This window comes from Nelusetta ayraudi, unplaced genomic scaffold (genome assembly GCF_046127955.1).
Source record: "Nelusetta ayraudi isolate G7.1 ecotype Tasmania unplaced genomic scaffold, CSIRO-AGI_Nayr_v1 ptg000002l, whole genome shotgun sequence".
NCBI classification, from domain to species: domain Eukaryota; kingdom Metazoa; phylum Chordata; class Actinopteri; order Tetraodontiformes; family Monacanthidae; genus Nelusetta; species Nelusetta ayraudi.
Genome location: NW_027466052.1, coordinates 1,283,831 through 1,300,000, shown reverse-complemented (window position 1 = coordinate 1,300,000; position 16,170 = coordinate 1,283,831). Strand labels below are relative to the sequence as shown.

At 42.4% G+C, this 16,170-nt stretch overlaps 1 protein-coding gene and 5 non-coding genes across 6 annotated transcripts in view; 1 reads left to right on the top strand and 5 right to left on the bottom strand.

Annotated features, from left to right (window-relative positions):
* slc6a5 (solute carrier family 6 member 5) overlaps positions 1-10,705 on the top strand; it is a 12,393-nt gene extending 1,688 nt beyond the window's left edge. Inside the window, exons 2-15 of the mRNA XM_076033869.1 lie at positions 116-266; positions 698-829; positions 1,001-1,174; positions 2,548-2,698; positions 3,412-3,544; positions 4,025-4,159; positions 4,377-4,480; positions 5,121-5,245; positions 5,366-5,478; positions 6,123-6,254; positions 7,805-7,904; positions 8,425-8,525; positions 8,622-8,789; positions 9,953-10,705. Of these exons, the coding sequence (XP_075889984.1) occupies positions 116-266; positions 698-829; positions 1,001-1,174; positions 2,548-2,698; positions 3,412-3,544; positions 4,025-4,159; positions 4,377-4,480; positions 5,121-5,245; positions 5,366-5,478; positions 6,123-6,254; positions 7,805-7,904; positions 8,425-8,525; positions 8,622-8,789; positions 9,953-10,108 (1,875 nt within the window). The 3' untranslated portion in view covers positions 10,109-10,705. The remainder of the gene's footprint in view (positions 1-115; positions 267-697; positions 830-1,000; positions 1,175-2,547; positions 2,699-3,411; positions 3,545-4,024; positions 4,160-4,376; positions 4,481-5,120; positions 5,246-5,365; positions 5,479-6,122; positions 6,255-7,804; positions 7,905-8,424; positions 8,526-8,621; positions 8,790-9,952) is intronic.
* Positions 10,706-14,631: 3,926 nt separating this feature from the next.
* On the bottom strand, positions 14,632-14,750 carry LOC142887915 (5S ribosomal RNA). The gene has a single exon (XR_012926622.1). It is a non-coding gene; the product is annotated as a 5S ribosomal RNA (ribosomal RNA).
* A 198-nt stretch (positions 14,751-14,948) lies between these two features.
* Positions 14,949-15,067, bottom strand: LOC142887917 (5S ribosomal RNA). Its single transcript, XR_012926623.1, has one exon. It is a non-coding gene; the product is annotated as a 5S ribosomal RNA (ribosomal RNA).
* A 203-nt stretch (positions 15,068-15,270) lies between these two features.
* Positions 15,271-15,389, bottom strand: LOC142887910 (5S ribosomal RNA). Its single transcript, XR_012926620.1, has one exon. It is a non-coding gene; the product is annotated as a 5S ribosomal RNA (ribosomal RNA).
* Positions 15,390-15,591: 202 nt separating this feature from the next.
* Positions 15,592-15,710, bottom strand: LOC142887908 (5S ribosomal RNA). Its single transcript, XR_012926618.1, has one exon. It is a non-coding gene; the product is annotated as a 5S ribosomal RNA (ribosomal RNA).
* A 203-nt stretch (positions 15,711-15,913) lies between these two features.
* On the bottom strand, positions 15,914-16,032 carry LOC142887977 (5S ribosomal RNA). Its single transcript, XR_012926642.1, has one exon. It is a non-coding gene; the product is annotated as a 5S ribosomal RNA (ribosomal RNA).
* Between the last annotated feature and the right edge of the window lie 138 nt (positions 16,033-16,170).

The window sequence follows — 16,170 nt, the reverse complement described above, 5'->3', positions numbered from 1 at the left end:
TAAATATATATATATATATATATATATTTCACTCTTAAAAAATGCAGAGTTTCGATGTGTTGTAGTTGTTTGTGGCAGCGGAATAAAGCACTGAGTCCGTTTTCCTGCCCCTCAGACTGACGATGATGACGATGAGGAGGGAGATGAGAATAAGGCCAGAGGAAACTGGTCCAATAAACTGGATTTTATTCTCTCCATGGTGGGATATGCGGTGGGACTCGGGAACGTGTGGAGGTTCCCGTATCTTGCCTTCCAGAATGGCGGAGGTAAGACTTTCACGTTGTGAAAAATAACCGTGAAAGAATAGTCTCCAGAAAGTAGCACATTTTAATTTGAAATAATAATAATAATAATAATAATAATAATAATAATAATAATAATAATAATAATAATAATCGTGTTTGCCGGATAATTGGATGTTATTCATGGAAATTTAAAAAACAAAAATGAAACAAAACAAAAAAAATGAAACAAAACAGCGTGGAATGCGGAAAGAAGTATGAGAATGACGTAAAAGAGAAACGTAGTCTGTACAATGGTTTTTATACATCAAAACAATAACAAAATAAGATAATAATAATAATGATAAGAAGAATATGAATAATGAGGCCGTTGGTTTGTAGTAAAAATGTCTTTTTTTCCCCCCTATTTTATTTTGATATATTTATGTTGTGTTTTTCCCCTCTCGAATGTCCAGGAGCTTTTTTGATCCCATACCTGACCATGCTGTGCATTGCTGGCATCCCAATCTTTTTACTGGAGGTGTCCCTGGGTCAGTTTGCCAGCCAGGGGCCCGTGTCCGTGTGGAAATGCATACCAGCTCTGCAAGGTAGACTGGCCCACATCAGCTTCTCTCTTCAATGAATGACTGAAAAAAAAAAAAAAAAAAAAAAAAAACATCATAACACATGTTCAAAAATAACAAGCATTTCTGATCATCATCACGAGTTTCTCCACCCTAAGAGTAATTGATATATTTCGTCTCGTTTATTTATTTTAGGTTGCGGGATTGCCATGTTGATAATATCTGTCTTGATAGCCATATACTATAACATTATAATGTGCTGGACACTGTACTACCTGTTCGCTTCGTTGAAGGGCTCACTGCCATGGGCTAACTGTAGGAATGAATGGAACACGGTGGAATGTAAGGACAAAGACATGCTGCTGCTAGGTGAGACACACACACACACACACACACACACACACACACACACACACACACACACACACACACACACTCAAAAAGCACCCCCCCCTACACCCCTCCTCTCTGCACAATGCGCAATGCGTCATGACTCCCTCCGCCGAGGTGTCCTGCGGTATAATGAATCCTGACCTGTGATCTCTGCAGCGTTTTTCATTGTGCACGCACGCACGCACACACACGCCTAAAAAAAAGTCCAAGTTGGTCCAACAGACACGTGGGCCGCACATGCGGAATAATGCAGAATGCAGAAAACCACAATTTTACTACTTTTTGGGTGTTTTTTTTTGTTGCGTTTGCTTAAAATTTGTTGCTGCAGCAGCAGCAGCAAGAAAAAGTCTTTGTATGGAGCTTTATGGGTAGAAACCAAAAAATAAAGTTTCACTTTCTCTTGGGGAGAGAAAATGTGCGCAAGGCCGTCTGGCGTCCGCGTTGCGTCGAAGTCGCGGAAGAAAGTGCGTTAATTTCGCGTTAATCTTCGCCTCCCTCCGTCGAATCTGCGCATTCAGCACAAATAACTGCTGGCTTGACACATTTACTGTACCGAGCGAGCTGCTGCAGTGCTGCAGCAAGCCCGACACTGACCCCTGGCGGAAACTGCACGAAATCACAGGCCTGGTTCACAGCGGTAGTCTCTCTCTCTCTCTCTCTCTCTCTCTCTCTCTCTCTCTCACCTGCTCACTCGCTTCCATGCGGGTCTGGAGCAGCTGCGTGTCGGTTAGTGCGAAGTAAAAGCCTGAAAATATGAGAGAAAATAATTAAATTAGAATATTGATAGAATAATAAAAAAAAAAGTAACAGGAACCTTCAAACTAAGCTATGAAATGATTCATGGGTTATAACTGCACATGCAGGTCCGACGTGAATTCATCTTTACTGATTTGCAAAAGCGAATAAAATATAATTTGATATATGTATTAAACATGTACATATTTAAAATGTAAATATTTGAATTATGATTAGAATTTACTGGGGCTGGTACATTTTTTGACCGAGTGGTTATTTATTTTTTAACGTGAAAAGAGTATTTAAAACTGCCAATATACAATGACAATGCTCTTGGGGGAAAAAAATAACATTTATCGAAAAGTGTTTTTCTCCTGCTGTGGTTGCATCAAATGTGCAAATCAAAGCCAAAAAAACAAAGAGGGACATTCTTTGAAAGAACAATTTATATTATGACTCAAAAAATATTTTAAACATGCCCTCTGATTGGCTGTGTGAACGGTGAGTTGTGTGTGTCCGCCACGCCTCTTCCACCTCCACCTCCTCCTCCTCCTCCTCCTCCTCCACCTCCTCCCCTTGTCGCTGACTGTTTGCTCTCTGATTGGTCACATCAGACTCGTGCATCCTGCGGGACAGAAACTTCTCGTCCATCAGGAACTCGTCCTTCTGTCTGTCGGCCAGCGCCGCGGGCAACCTGAGCAAACTGCTCAACATGACCGTGGACGGCAACAAGACCTACGTCAGCCCAAGCGAGGAGTACTTCAAGTGAGTAGTACTGCCTTCAAGCACTACTCCCCGTCCCCTTCACACCACCACCACTACCTAGTATTCCTCCACTTTCCCTCGTTATTGTCAGAAATCTCTTCAGATGATGTAAAAACCTGCAGAATTCAGTCCAGGGGAGAAGAAACCAACTTCCATTAAGTGTCAATCATGAAATAAATCAAAGCTGGTAGCTCACACATAAACTGTAACATTAAGTAAAAGCCGAAGCTAAGTTTTAATTAAAAAAAAAAAATGTACATAGATGACAGGAGGTTAATTGTAGCCGTCCAAACATGAAGGCGTCAGCAGGCTGGAAATCCTTTAAACTTCAAATTTGGTTTAGTGAGAACTTCAAGTTGATAGTTAACAAAAAACAACAACATGTCGGTTACTACTACTACTACTACTACTTTTGCACAGCATGCAAAAACATACAAGTATAGATACTCAGTCTCAACAAAACAAATTATTAATTATGACTAATTATGTCATAATTATTTAATTGGGTTTCCACAGAAATGAGCCCTAACAACATCAGAAACCCCATCGTATTATTCCCATTGTCTGAATCCCAGAATTCCCATTGAATCCAAACTCTGAGGACTATACAATGGCCCTCAACCATTTTTAGCAAATGAAATAAAATCACTGCCTCCTATGCAATTGCACTGGCCCTTCTCTGTTGGTATGAAACTCTCTTGCGTCCCCTGCAGGTACAATGTGTTGCACATCTCTAAAGGAATTGAATTTCCTGGAGACATCCGCTGGGCTCTGGCCGGCTGCCTGCTGCTGGCTTGGATCATCGTCTACGCCTCCCTGGCCAAAGGAATCAAGTCATCGGGAAAGGTTGGAAACACACAAGCGCACACGGGAAACACACAAACAACAACAACAACAACAACCACGGTGCAGCTGATCAGGGGTTTTAATCAGACAAGAGGCAGAGGAGGATTAAAATAACAGCGTTGTTGAAGCAACTTTTACAAACTCCTTTGAGCAGCCAACTTGTGGGAGTTTTGCTTTCACTCTCAAAACGTATTTCACATCTTAACAGTGGCGGGCTGTGTATTTCACTTAGGCCGTCAGTGACGTCATATTTAGTCCACCCCAAATGAATACACCTCACATTACCCTCAACATGACACCAAAGGCTCGAGAATCCATAGAGAACCACACCAACACCTGACATCACCATCATATAGGAGACCTCATCAAGGAACACTTTGTTTGTTAAATCATAATCAGGAGTTTACTGAGGCCACCGATACTGTCAAAACTCACCCCCCTCCCCCTTCCCCTCCTCCTCCCCCCTCTACCTCACTCCAGGTGGTTTACTTTACCGCCACCTTCCCCTACGTGGTGCTGGTCATCCTCCTGATCAGAGGAGTGACCCTCCCTGGTGCCTTTGATGGCATCCTCTACTTCATCACCCCCAAGTGGGAGAAGCTGAACGATGCAAAGGTGAGGCAGGCCAACGTCTGTCTGTCTGTCCTACTTTCCGTACTACTCTCTGTCTGTCCCCTTGTCTGACTCTCTGCATGTCTGTCTGCCTGTCCTACTGTCTGTCTGCCTGTCCTACTGTCTGTCTGTCTGCCTTTCTGTTTGCCTTTTTTTCTGTCTGTCTGTCCTACTGCCTGTCTGACCAGCTCCTCCTCCTCCTCCTGCTCCTGTGTCTCAGGTGTGGAAGGACGCGGCCACTCAGATCTTCTTCTCGCTGTCGGCCGCGTGGGGAGGCCTTATCACTCTCTCCTCCTACAACAAGTTCCACAATAACTGCTACAGGTAAACACTCAAAAGGTAAAACATGCTTCCGACACCACCGACTGTGTCTTGTCTTGTCTTCTTTTGTCTAGAATAAAACAATAAAAATAAAACAATATGCTTAACAAAACCAACTCCCCTCGTCTCATTTTCCCTCTCATACAAGACATCCATACAAAATGTTTTTTTTAATACTTTTTATTTTCAAACTTTAACAAGTCACCATATGTTATCAATCTACCATCACCATCGACTAAAAGTTCTAAAAATACAATTTAATAGATACTCTCGTACCTAGTACATCAATTAACAATATGATTTGGACATATTAAGAGAATAGCGTAATAATTATAATCTTAGGGTCATACTCCCTCTAGTGTCTATTAAATGTAACTGCATAAAAACTTTTTCCAAGACCCTATTGTATTTTTGCCAACAGGGGGGAACTGTTGTCTTTTCTTTTTCTTTTTCTTTCTTTTCTTTTTTTTTTAAACCTGTGTGATGCACAAAAAAGAAAAATCAAAGCAGCTTGTTACACATTTTGCTATGCATGTTTAAAATACAGCTTTATTTTGACAGTTTGTTTAAGTTAAAAAAAAAAAAGTTTGTCTTTCAAACCTCCTGTTTCCGTCCTTTGCCTCGTCTGCTTCCTCCTCTGCAGGGACACCGTCATTGTGACGTGCACAAACAGCGCCACAAGCATATTTGCCGGATTTGTTATCTTCTCCGTCATTGGTTTCATGGCGCACGAGCTCAAAGTGCCTATAGAGAAGGTGGCTGATGAAGGTAAGATGACAGTGATGAGCAACAGCAGCAGCAGGAGGAGGAGGACGCAGAGCTGCTGGTTCCAACAACACACATCTACTGTGACAAACTCACTTTGTGTTGTGTGTGTGTGTGTGTCAGGTCCAGGCATTGCCTTTGTGGTGTATCCAGAGGCCCTGACCCGACTCCCCCTCTCTCCTTTCTGGGCCATCATCTTCTTCCTCATGCTGCTGACTCTTGGCCTGGACACCATGGTAACTCTGAGTGTGGGTGTGTGTGTGTGTGTGTGTGTGTGTGTGTGTGTGTGTGTGTGTGTGTGTGCTGTACATCCATCTAGCTGACCGAAATGATCAGATAAATAATATAAATAGATAAATAGGACTCCCCAAAAATGTAAGCCAAAAACGCCTTTGAGTGCCCCCTTGTGGCCTTTGACACACATTGCGTCTCCCTGTCCGTCGGTCCAGACAGACAGAAATAAGACAAACCTTCTTCCATCCGCCTCAAAGTCACCCTCAGTATTCCACAACCAACCAGTTCCATTTTTTAAAATGCGATTAAAAATAGGAAGCTGATATGCACTTTTTTTGTTGTTGTTTGATTTCAAAGAAAATTGCATGTGTGAAGTGTGATGATGAATGTGGGTCTATCAATTTCTGCGTAGTTTGAGCTCCTTGCCTTTGTATCTCGAAAGAAACGCATTTGGACTTTGGACGACTCTAAAAAGTGCTGCTAAACCTTTTCTGTAGCACCATTCCGCTATGTTGTTTAAAAATAAAATATATTTATTCATTCTTTTTTTTTTTGCAGATTCAGTCAGTCAGTCATTTTGAACAATGCTTTTACAGGCTGAATACATATATATATATATATATGTCCCGTTTGTCTCCGCCCACAGTTTGCCACCATTGAGACCATCGTGACCTCCGTGTCGGACGAGTTCCCCAAGTACCTGAGGAAGCATAAGCCACTCTTCACCCTAGTCTGCTGTGCCTGCTTCTTCATCCTGGGCTTCCCCATGATCACAGAGGTGCCGTGACAAACATCTAATCAATCAGTCAAATTAATCAATTCACTTTCTTCATTCTCAGAAAGCACGCAAACACATCCAAAGGCGTCTCAAAGCTGAAACAGAACATCGAAATACTTCAAAGCTCTCGTTCTGTCGCTGTAGATATGAAGCTGTTTAGAAATCCATCCATCCGTTTTCAATACCCGCTTGTTCCTGCATGTATAGAAATAAATCGTTCAATTATAGAATAAAAAACACACTCATATTCATATTTCTAACATATTTATATTATGCCTGTCAGCAATAATGTGTTGCAATGAGATTAAATACAAGGCAATACATGCTAAAAATAATAATTAAAATAAATAAAAAAAATTAAAATAGATTTTTAGCCTTCAAGGCTTTTTTGTCCCTTCTATAAACCCGTAGCTCAGGAGCTCAAGCTGTAGGTAGCGCTATGTCAGGAGGACACTGCATCCTGCTAACGTTAGCTGTGCAATTCACACTGATGGTTTCAGCAACCACCTGCACACTAAATGTCCACGTGTCGCCAACATGCCTCTGACTGGTGAGTACATCCAAAGAGCTAATGAAGCTAATGCTAAATGGGCAGCAACTGAACGCTAGTGTAGACGTTCCCACAGTGGGGCAGCAATTGTTCACGTCGACAACAGCTGCATGAAAGAGAGAAAGGAACCAAAATGGAACTTGTTGTGTAATATATTGTGCAATAGAATTTGGTTCCCAGTTAAGACACTCTGGTAAAAATTGCTTTACATTGATATGGACATAAAAACTATCATGAAACGCAAAATAACAGAATTTAAAAAACAAATCAATCAATCTAATCAATACGTGATTAATCATGATTAACGATGAAACGTTAGAAATTAATCTCGATTTTAAAAAATCAATAATTTGACAGCCCTAATAAAAAAATAGATAAATATACTGGAAATTATTTAAAATTTGAAATAGATTTAAGCGTATTATTGATATCATGTGTTATCATATTTGCTATCCAAGTAGAAATGTAAAAAAAAAAATGAAATTGAATAAAAACTAATTTAAATATAATTTCTTATTCTTATTCTTATTCTTATTCTTATTATTCTTATTATTATCATTCGGGACTGAGTCTCAGCGAAGGCCTGCTCTGATCAGAGCAGGCCTTCGCAAGGCGAAGACTCGATTGTATTTGTAATGTTTATTCTTATTATTTACAAAACATGCTCCAAAAGTCACCAAATTCGGCACGGAGGTAGAAACTGGTACACAATGAAAGAAAATGAAGAGAAAAAGGCAAAATTCCATTTCTAGCGTCCCCTAGAGGCGTCCAACTACAGAAGTCCAAGAATTACTGCTTCCACTACTGAGCCTCAGCGAAGGCCTGCTCTGATCAGAGCAAGTCAAGATGATGGTGGTAAAAGGAAGGTAGGCTGATCAGAGACAGTTGGGATTTTGCAACGCTGATGTTTTGTGTGTGTGTGTGTGTGTGTGTGTGTGTGTGTGTGTGTGTGTGTGTGTGTGTGTGTGTGTGTGTGTGTGTGTGTGTGTTTGGACAACAGAACGGGATGTACATGCTGCAGCTGGTGGACACGTTTGCGGCCTCCTACTCGCTGGTCATCATTGCCATCTTCGAGCTGGTGGGAATATCCTACCTCTACGGTGAGTGCCAGCGTCGACCCGAGAGGTGGCGCTCTCTGTAAGGCGTCCCTGACGTCTAAAACCACTCAAAGTTTGACTGAAAGTCTTGAAAGACTCAACAAAACTTAAAATGTATAAATTGCCTAATAAAATAAATTTTGTTTACAATTATTATGATATGAAATATATGAAATTCATAAATGTCGAGTGTTTTTTTGCACCACTGCAGGCAAGTCTTTCGGCTCTGATAGACACAACTGTTGCACTGTTGCTCAAGCTTTTCAAGTTTTCTAAATGAAGTAACTTTGATTTTGGAAATCGTCTTTTTTTAACCTGTGTAATTAGATGAATATACAGAATCAAAAAATTATCTTTACAAATCAACAAATTCATTACAATTAATATATACATTTTTTTATATATATATATTTATACACACACAACGCTGTGGACGGGCCCTTCTCTCTCTCTCTCCTTCTCTGCTGTTTTTCTTTCTTTCACACATTCTTCCCTCTTTCATATGTCATGCGCCGCCCTGCAGGTCTGCAGAGGTTCTGCGAGGACATTGAGATGATGATTGGTTTCCAGCCCAACCGATTCTGGAGGATCTGCTGGGCCTTCGTCACACCCACCATTCTGACGGTACACATGTTCTGCGTGCATGCACGCACACAAAGGAACATTAAATTCTTTTCAAGTTAATTGATTTTTTCTTCAAACCCTCCTGTTTGTTTTCAGGGCATCTTGGTGTTGAGCCTGTACCAGTGGAAGGTCATGACCTACCAGGACTACACCTACCCCACCTGGTCCATGGTCATGGGCTGGCTCATGGTCATCTGCTCCGTCATCTGGATCCCGATCATGTTTGTCATCAAGATGCACCTGGCACCGGGCACCTTCATGGAGGTAGCGAAGCACACTCCATGGTTATTAATGGATGACAAGTTAATGAGCCTCATGCTGCCCTCATTAACATGCAAAAGCTGAACCTGCTGCTGTGTATTCATTTGGACCTGCAGCCCATTTTAAACATTCTGATGAGTGGATGGTGATGATAATGGTCATGATGATGATGATGGTGGTGGTGGTGATGATGGTGTTGGTGATGATGATGGTGGTGATGGTGATAATGGTGATGATGATGGTGGTGATGGTGATGATGATGGTGATGATGGTGATGATGGTGATGATGGTGGTGGTGGTGGTGATGGTGATGATGGTGGTAATGATGGTGGTGATGGTGGTGGTGATGATGGTGGTGATGGTGATGATGGTGGTGATGGTGGTGGTGGTGATGATGGTGTTGATGATGGTGATGATGGTGATGGTGATGGTGGTGATGGTGATGATGATGGTGGTGATGGTGATGATGATGGTGATGGTGGTGGTGATGATGGTGATGATGGTGATGGTGATGGTGGTGGTGGTGATGGTGATGATGGTGGTAATGATGGTGGTGATGGTGGTGGTGATGATGGTGGTGATGGTGATGATGGTGATGATGGTGGTGGTGATGATGGTGGTGGTGATGATGGTGATGGTGATGATGGTGATGGTGATGATGATGATGGTGATGGTGATGATGGTGATGATGGTGGTGATGGTGGTGGTGATGATGGTGATGGTGATGATGGTGATGGTGATGATGATGATGGTGATGGTGATGATGGTGATGATGGTGGTGGTGATGATGGTGATGGTGATGATGGTGATGGTGATGATGATGATGGTGATGGTGATGATGGTGATGATGGTGGTGATGATGGTGGTGATGATGGTGGTGATGGTGATGGTGATGATGGTGATGATGGTGGTGGTGATGATGGTGATGATGGTGGTGATGGTGGTGGTGATGATGGTGATGGTGATGATGGTGATGGTGATGGTGATGATGATGATGATGGTGGTGGTGATGATGATCTTTTGAACTGCGTCTCAGCCCCTTTGATTTTTCAAAATTGTTTCTAAGATGTATTTATATGATGTATTCTCAAATCATACTAAATCACACCCCACCCTCCTCCTTCCCGCCCTCTCTTCCCCTCCTCTCCTCCCTTCTCCCCCTGCAGCGCCTCAAGCTGGTCTGCTCCCCTCAGCCTGACTGGGGTCCCTTCCTGATGAAGCACCGTGGGGAACGCTACAAGAACATGATAGACCCTCTGGGCACCAACTCTTTGGGCCTCAAGCTACCCCCCAAGGACTTCCAGCTGGGATCCTACCAGTAGCCCTCCCTGCCTGCAAGGGGCGCCGGTGAAAAAAAGTGGGAGGTTCTTTTATCTCCCTGCTCTACTTCCTCCTCCTCCTCCCTTTGCTTCCTGTCTTCCTTCACGTGCTTTTGGACGTGGGAGCAGTTTCCTCTTTTCCCTCTTCCTCATCCCATTTTCTTCCTCCCTACTTCCTTTCATCATCTTCCTCCAATCCTCTCCCTCCTCTCCTCTCTGAGGAAGCCAAGAAGCTAGCTAGCTAAGCTAGCTAACCCTTCCCAGGGATCTTTGCTCTTGGAAAAAAAACTGCTCTGGCAATATTAGACTCACCGTGGCTGCTCCAATATGGACTCTTTCTCTTGTGTGTGTGTGTGTGTGTGTGTGTGTGTGTGTGTGTGTGTGTGCCATATGTGTGTGTGTAGAGATGATAATAATAATGAATACTAATACTAATACATCGTCTTGATGCAAGCAAAATGCAACAAAATAAACAGAGAAAAAAGAGAAAAGGGGGAAGGAAGGAGGCAAAAAAAAAAGAGAGAGAAATATGAGCGGTGCGGGTCCCATCAACCGCCTCTGGGGGTCAGCAACACGCTGGTGCACTGGTGCTTTGTGTCGCTCCGGAGATCACCCGCTTGTTATCCAATATAGAAAGTTTGACCCATTGTGTTGTTGTCGTCGTGATGGTTGATGTGTTTGTTTGTTTTTTAATGATGCTGCTGCTTTGCTCCGACTCCTTCTTTAGTCTGTGGCCGCTGGAATTCCTTCTTGAAAAAAAAATATTCATGGTTGAAATTATTTGTTGTCTGTGTCAAACTGAGTGTAAAGACACAAAGACGGCTTAGTGTCATCATCAGATATCAACAGTGAGACAGGATGGGTGAGTGTCTGTGTGTGTGTTTTCGTCTCTCTCTCTCGACCTCTTCTCTCTATTTCTGTTGTGCAGTGAACTCTTCCTGCTAGATATGTATTGATATGTGTTATTTCTAGCTGTGTCGTGTGTGCGCATGTGTGTGTGTGTGTGTGTGTGTGATGTGCATTTGTGTGTGTAAGTCAGGTGTCGCATCCGCATCACGCTGAAAAAAAACCAAACAAAACCACAGCCTTCTTTGTCCGTACAGCTGAACACTGTGGATGTTTTGTGTTTGTGGTACCGGAAGTTGCGTTGCGTTGCGTTGCGTTATGCTCCGTGTCTCTCCTGATTTCGCAGACACAAGCTCTCAGGTTTCCTCGCCAGCCGGGCTCGAAGGACGATGCGGGAGTTTTTTTTTTTTAGCAGTGTAGCTAGCAGCAACGTTTGAGGTTCGTCGCCACGAGACAGCAATGCTAATGCTAATGCTTCAATAAAAAACAAAACAAAACAAAACAAAAAGTCGAGGCCAGCTGAAAGTGTGCTGTGAAAAAGTTGTGACTCGATTCAATTCGATGGTACCTTTGACCTACGCTCAGTCTTCAAAGCAGCCAATCCCATCCCACGCACGGATTCCAACTTTTCTTTTCTTTCAAATGACTGAATTGAAAAAAAAAAGGAAAATATATCTTTTTCCATTCTTGGTGGTTGACTTTGTTTGCAGATGCTACGGCTAAAATCCTCTCCCCACCCCAAATTAATAATTAAAAAAAAATGTCATGTAACGGTTTGAAGTATTTCAATGTTAATAAGCATTACAAGTGTAATAACTATGGAAGTTATTCCTTTTCTAATACATCAACACCAAGAAAAAAGAAAAGAAAAACTCCTTTAAATTTGCCTCATTGCTGAATGTCTTCTGGGCAAGAGTTATATTACATAATACAATATAACATAATATAAAATTAAAATTTAACATCAAATTACCAGAAAAAGTGACTCGAATCAAAAGGCACCACTGATTTACTGTACTTTTTTCTTAATAACAAGCAGCTGTTTAAGACTTTTCACCCTTGTTAGGTTTTAGTCGAAAGACTCAAAAGTCAAATTCTCTTGCGTGACGTGACATCCAACTGGATTTTGGCAGCTGCTGCACAACTTCTGGAGGCTTCGGAGCCCCAAAACATCCCTTTAAGACACATGGGGGTGTGGAGAAAACGGCGGCAGAGTCCCCCAAAAAAGTATATTTTCAAAAAAGACTTTTTTCTTGTACTAGAGCTTATGAGGGATGGATGACTTTAACTTTAACAACTTAATAATCACCACATTGATGAGCACAACAACCCCAACTTCCTCCCTCCGCAACCCCCCCACCCCCCAACCCCATCGCAAAATGTGAAATTTGAAGAAAAAAAAAACTACACATGGGTTTGTTGAAATGCAGTGTTTTCACACTGTATGTACAAATGCGTACACCTTTATCTGTGTGTGTGTGTGTGTGTGTGTGTGTGTGTGTGCGTGTGCGTGCAGATATGCATCTTTGTAGTAGTTTTACAAAACTCCAGTGATGTACATATATGTCAACTCACATGTTTGCATGGCCGGCGAGTCAGAGGACTTCCTAACCCCCTCCCTCAGTTTTTCTGGTAGACTAGAAGATGTTTGAAAGCCGACTGCGAGCTTTAGGGTTCAAACCAACTTGAAAAATGAAAAAAAGAAAAAAAAAAAAGAAGAAGAAGCAGAAATCAAGCGATCTGGAGCGCCACCTTGCTGCTGTTTTAAATGTCTGTGTGGGTCTTTGTACTGCAGAGATTTCCTTGAAAATTTGTCCTATTTGACCCTCCGCCCCAATGCCAGGGCGGCAGGTAGCTGCTAGCTAGCTAGCTGTACCTTTTGTGTTGTGTGTGTCCGTCTTCCCGTGTGTGTGTGTGTGTGTGTGTGTGTGTGTGTGTGTGTGTGTGTGTGTGTGCGTGCGTGCGTGCGTGTGTGTGTGTGTGTTTGCGCGCATATGCGTGTTTGTCCTCCATCATGCCCCCTGCTGGCCTTCTTCTGTTTTTTGTTTTGTTTTTGGGCCGACCTATAGTAACCCCGGCGCTAGCATGTGCACTTTGTGTTCCTGTAAAAACTCGCCGTCTGCGCTAATATGCTAAATATCTCTCTTTCTCTCTCTTTCTCTCTCTCTCTCTCTCTCTCGTTCTCTCTCACTTGCTCTCTTGATAGTCTAAAACGCGTGCATGTTTACTTTTAGGGAGTTTCTGCGTTTTTTTTGATGCTGTGCTAATGGTGCCAATCCTTTGTTTTATACGTGGAGGGGCGAGAAAAACATTATTTTTAGGGGGGGGATTAATTTAAGAAATGTATCAATAATCATGGGTCGATTTGCTTTGCCTGCAGGTCAACTTTGGGCACTATAGGTAACCAAAGATCGAGTACTTTTACGTAGAGCGCTAGTGGAAAATAGAGATTAAAAAATGAATAGTTAACAATGATGATAATGATAATAAAAAAAAGTGTAAGAGGTTTAAATAAAATATATAGAATTCAAAAGCAACGTGCCATTTGCGTGTAGAGGTTGCAGATACTGCCATCCATGAACCCCATGTCGTGTTCCTTGATGTTGCCAATATGTTACAGGAGGTTTTTTTCAGGTAACCGTTGGCCTTATACTAGATATACTATAGAATATTTATAGAAATATTTGTCCCGTGTGTCCCAGATCGACGCCACCACCGGTAGCTTTTATCGTAGCCGTCCGCCATGCTAACCGTGTTCTTCTTCTTCTTCTTCTTCTTCTTCTTCTTCTTCTTCTTCTTCTTCTTCCTATTGTCAGCGTCTGTCGTGTCTCTTCTGGCACTTTATCCTCCCACCTATGAATCCATAGGGTTAAAAATTTCTATGATTACTTGAGTAATTTAGTCACATATATCTATGTATATTTCCTGTGTGCGTTCCACGCCGGGGGGGGGGCGCCACTGCTGCCTATGGATATAGACGTGTGCCTCCACCAACTCATGACGTCTTTTTGTTTTCCTTTTGGAGACTCTAGAGACTATAGATGTATATGTAGCGCATACCGTTTTAATGTGAGATCTAAAAAAGGGAAAAAATTTAAAAAAATTAAAAATATAAATATATATATATATATGTATGTCATATCTGTGAAAAGCATTTTATTTATTTATTTATTTTGATTGTCATCAATCTTTGAGGCTCTACCTCAGATTTTGTATTTATGTATAGAAATGCAATTGGATTATAGTAACTTTGCCAATTAAAAAAATATATATATACATATACATATATATAATATATTGCTATTATATCATGATATCATGAAATGTATAAGCTAAGAATCAATAAATAAATGTTATTGTTTTCTTTGGTGTCACTGGTGTCTTTCAGACTTACAGCCTCTTGCTTTGCACACACACACATACATCAGGGAAAAAGGAAAAACACCACTGATGAAAGCTCACATCAAGCTTACCTGTGTCTCTGCAAATTTTTAGTTATTTTCTCCAACTCCATCCGTTCTCTAACATGTCTAATGTAAAGTGCATGCCTGAAAACTCAAATAAACTCGTTCCTCCTTGCTTTCATTCAGACAAAAAGCTCTTATTGCTTTTAGCAAAAAGGGACTTTCTGACTTCCCGATCCAGCCAATGGGGAAACAGCGCCCCCTGCTGGGGCAAAATGCTTACGGCACCTGGTATTCCCAGGCGGTCTCCCATCCAAGTACTAACCAGGCCCGACCCTGCTTAGCTTCCGAGATCAGACGAGATCGGGCGTTCTCAGGGTGGTATGGCCGTAAGCGAGAGACTCTGTTGCAAACAAGCATTATAAACCTGCAGTATGAAGAAGTGCACTTTGCCATGAGGTCCTACTTACAGGGTTTGTTTATTTATTTATTTAGTTAGTTAGTTTAAATGAACCCCCAGCAAAAAAAAACGTATGTCTTGTGGTTTCTTCACAAAGTTGGACGGGGAAACAGCGCTCCTTACTGGGACAAAACGCTTACGGCACCTGGTATTCCCAGGCGGTCTCCCATCCAAGTACTAACCAGGCCCGACCCTGCTTAGCTTCCGAGATCAGACGAGATCGGGCGTTCTCAGGGTGGTATGGCCGTAAGCGAGAGACGGTGTTGCAAACAAGCATTATAAACCTGCAGTATAAAGGAAGTGCACTTTGCCATGAAGCCCTACTTACAGGGATTGTTTGTTTATTTATTTATTTAGTTAGTTAGTTTAAATGAACCCCCAGCAAAAAAAAACGTATGTCTTGTGATTTCTTCACAAAGTTGGACGGGGAAACAGCGCCCCCTGCTGGGACAAAATGCTTACGGCACCTGGTATTCCCAGGCGGTCTCCCATCCAAGTACTAACCAGGCCCGACCCTGCTTAGCTTCCGAGATCAGACGAGATCGGGCGTTCTCAGGGTGGTATGGCCGTAAGCGAGAGACTGTGTTGCAAACAAGCATTATAAACCTGCAGTATGAAGGAAGTGCACTTTGCCATGAGGTCCTACTTACAGGGTTTGTTTATTTATTTATTTAGTTAGTTAGTTTAAATGAACCCCCAGCAAAAAAAAAAAACGTATGTCTTGTGGTTTCTTCACAAAGTTGGACGGGGAAACAGCGCCCCTTGCTGGGACAAAATGCTTACGGCACCTGGTATTCCCAGGCGGTCTCCCATCCAAGTACTAACCAGGCCCGACCCTGCTTAGCTTCCGAGATCAGACGAGATCGGGCGTTCTCAGGGTGGTATGGCCGTAAGCGAGAGACGGTGTTGCAAACAAGCATTATAAACCTGCAGTATAAAGGAAGTGCACTTTGCCATGAAGCCCTACTTACAGGGATTGTTTGTTTATTTATTTAGTTAGTTAGTTAGTTTAAATGAACCCCCAGCAAAAAAAAACGTATGTCTTGTGATTTCTTCACAAAGTTGGACGGGGAAACAGCGCCCCCTGCTGGGACAAAATGCTTACGGCACCTGGTATTCCCAGGCGGTCTCCCATCCAAGTACTAACCAGGCCCGACCCTGCTTAGCTTCCGAGATCAGACGAGATCGGGCGTTCTCAGGGTGGTATGGCCGTAAGCGAGAGACACTGCTGCAAACGAGCCATATAAAGTTGCGACACATGCACTCGTTTTAAACGTTTGCATTAATTCGCTCGGTACACTGTACTATATAATTTGCGTTTTATGTAGCTGTGTTACGTCGTGTAGTTTGTTTGT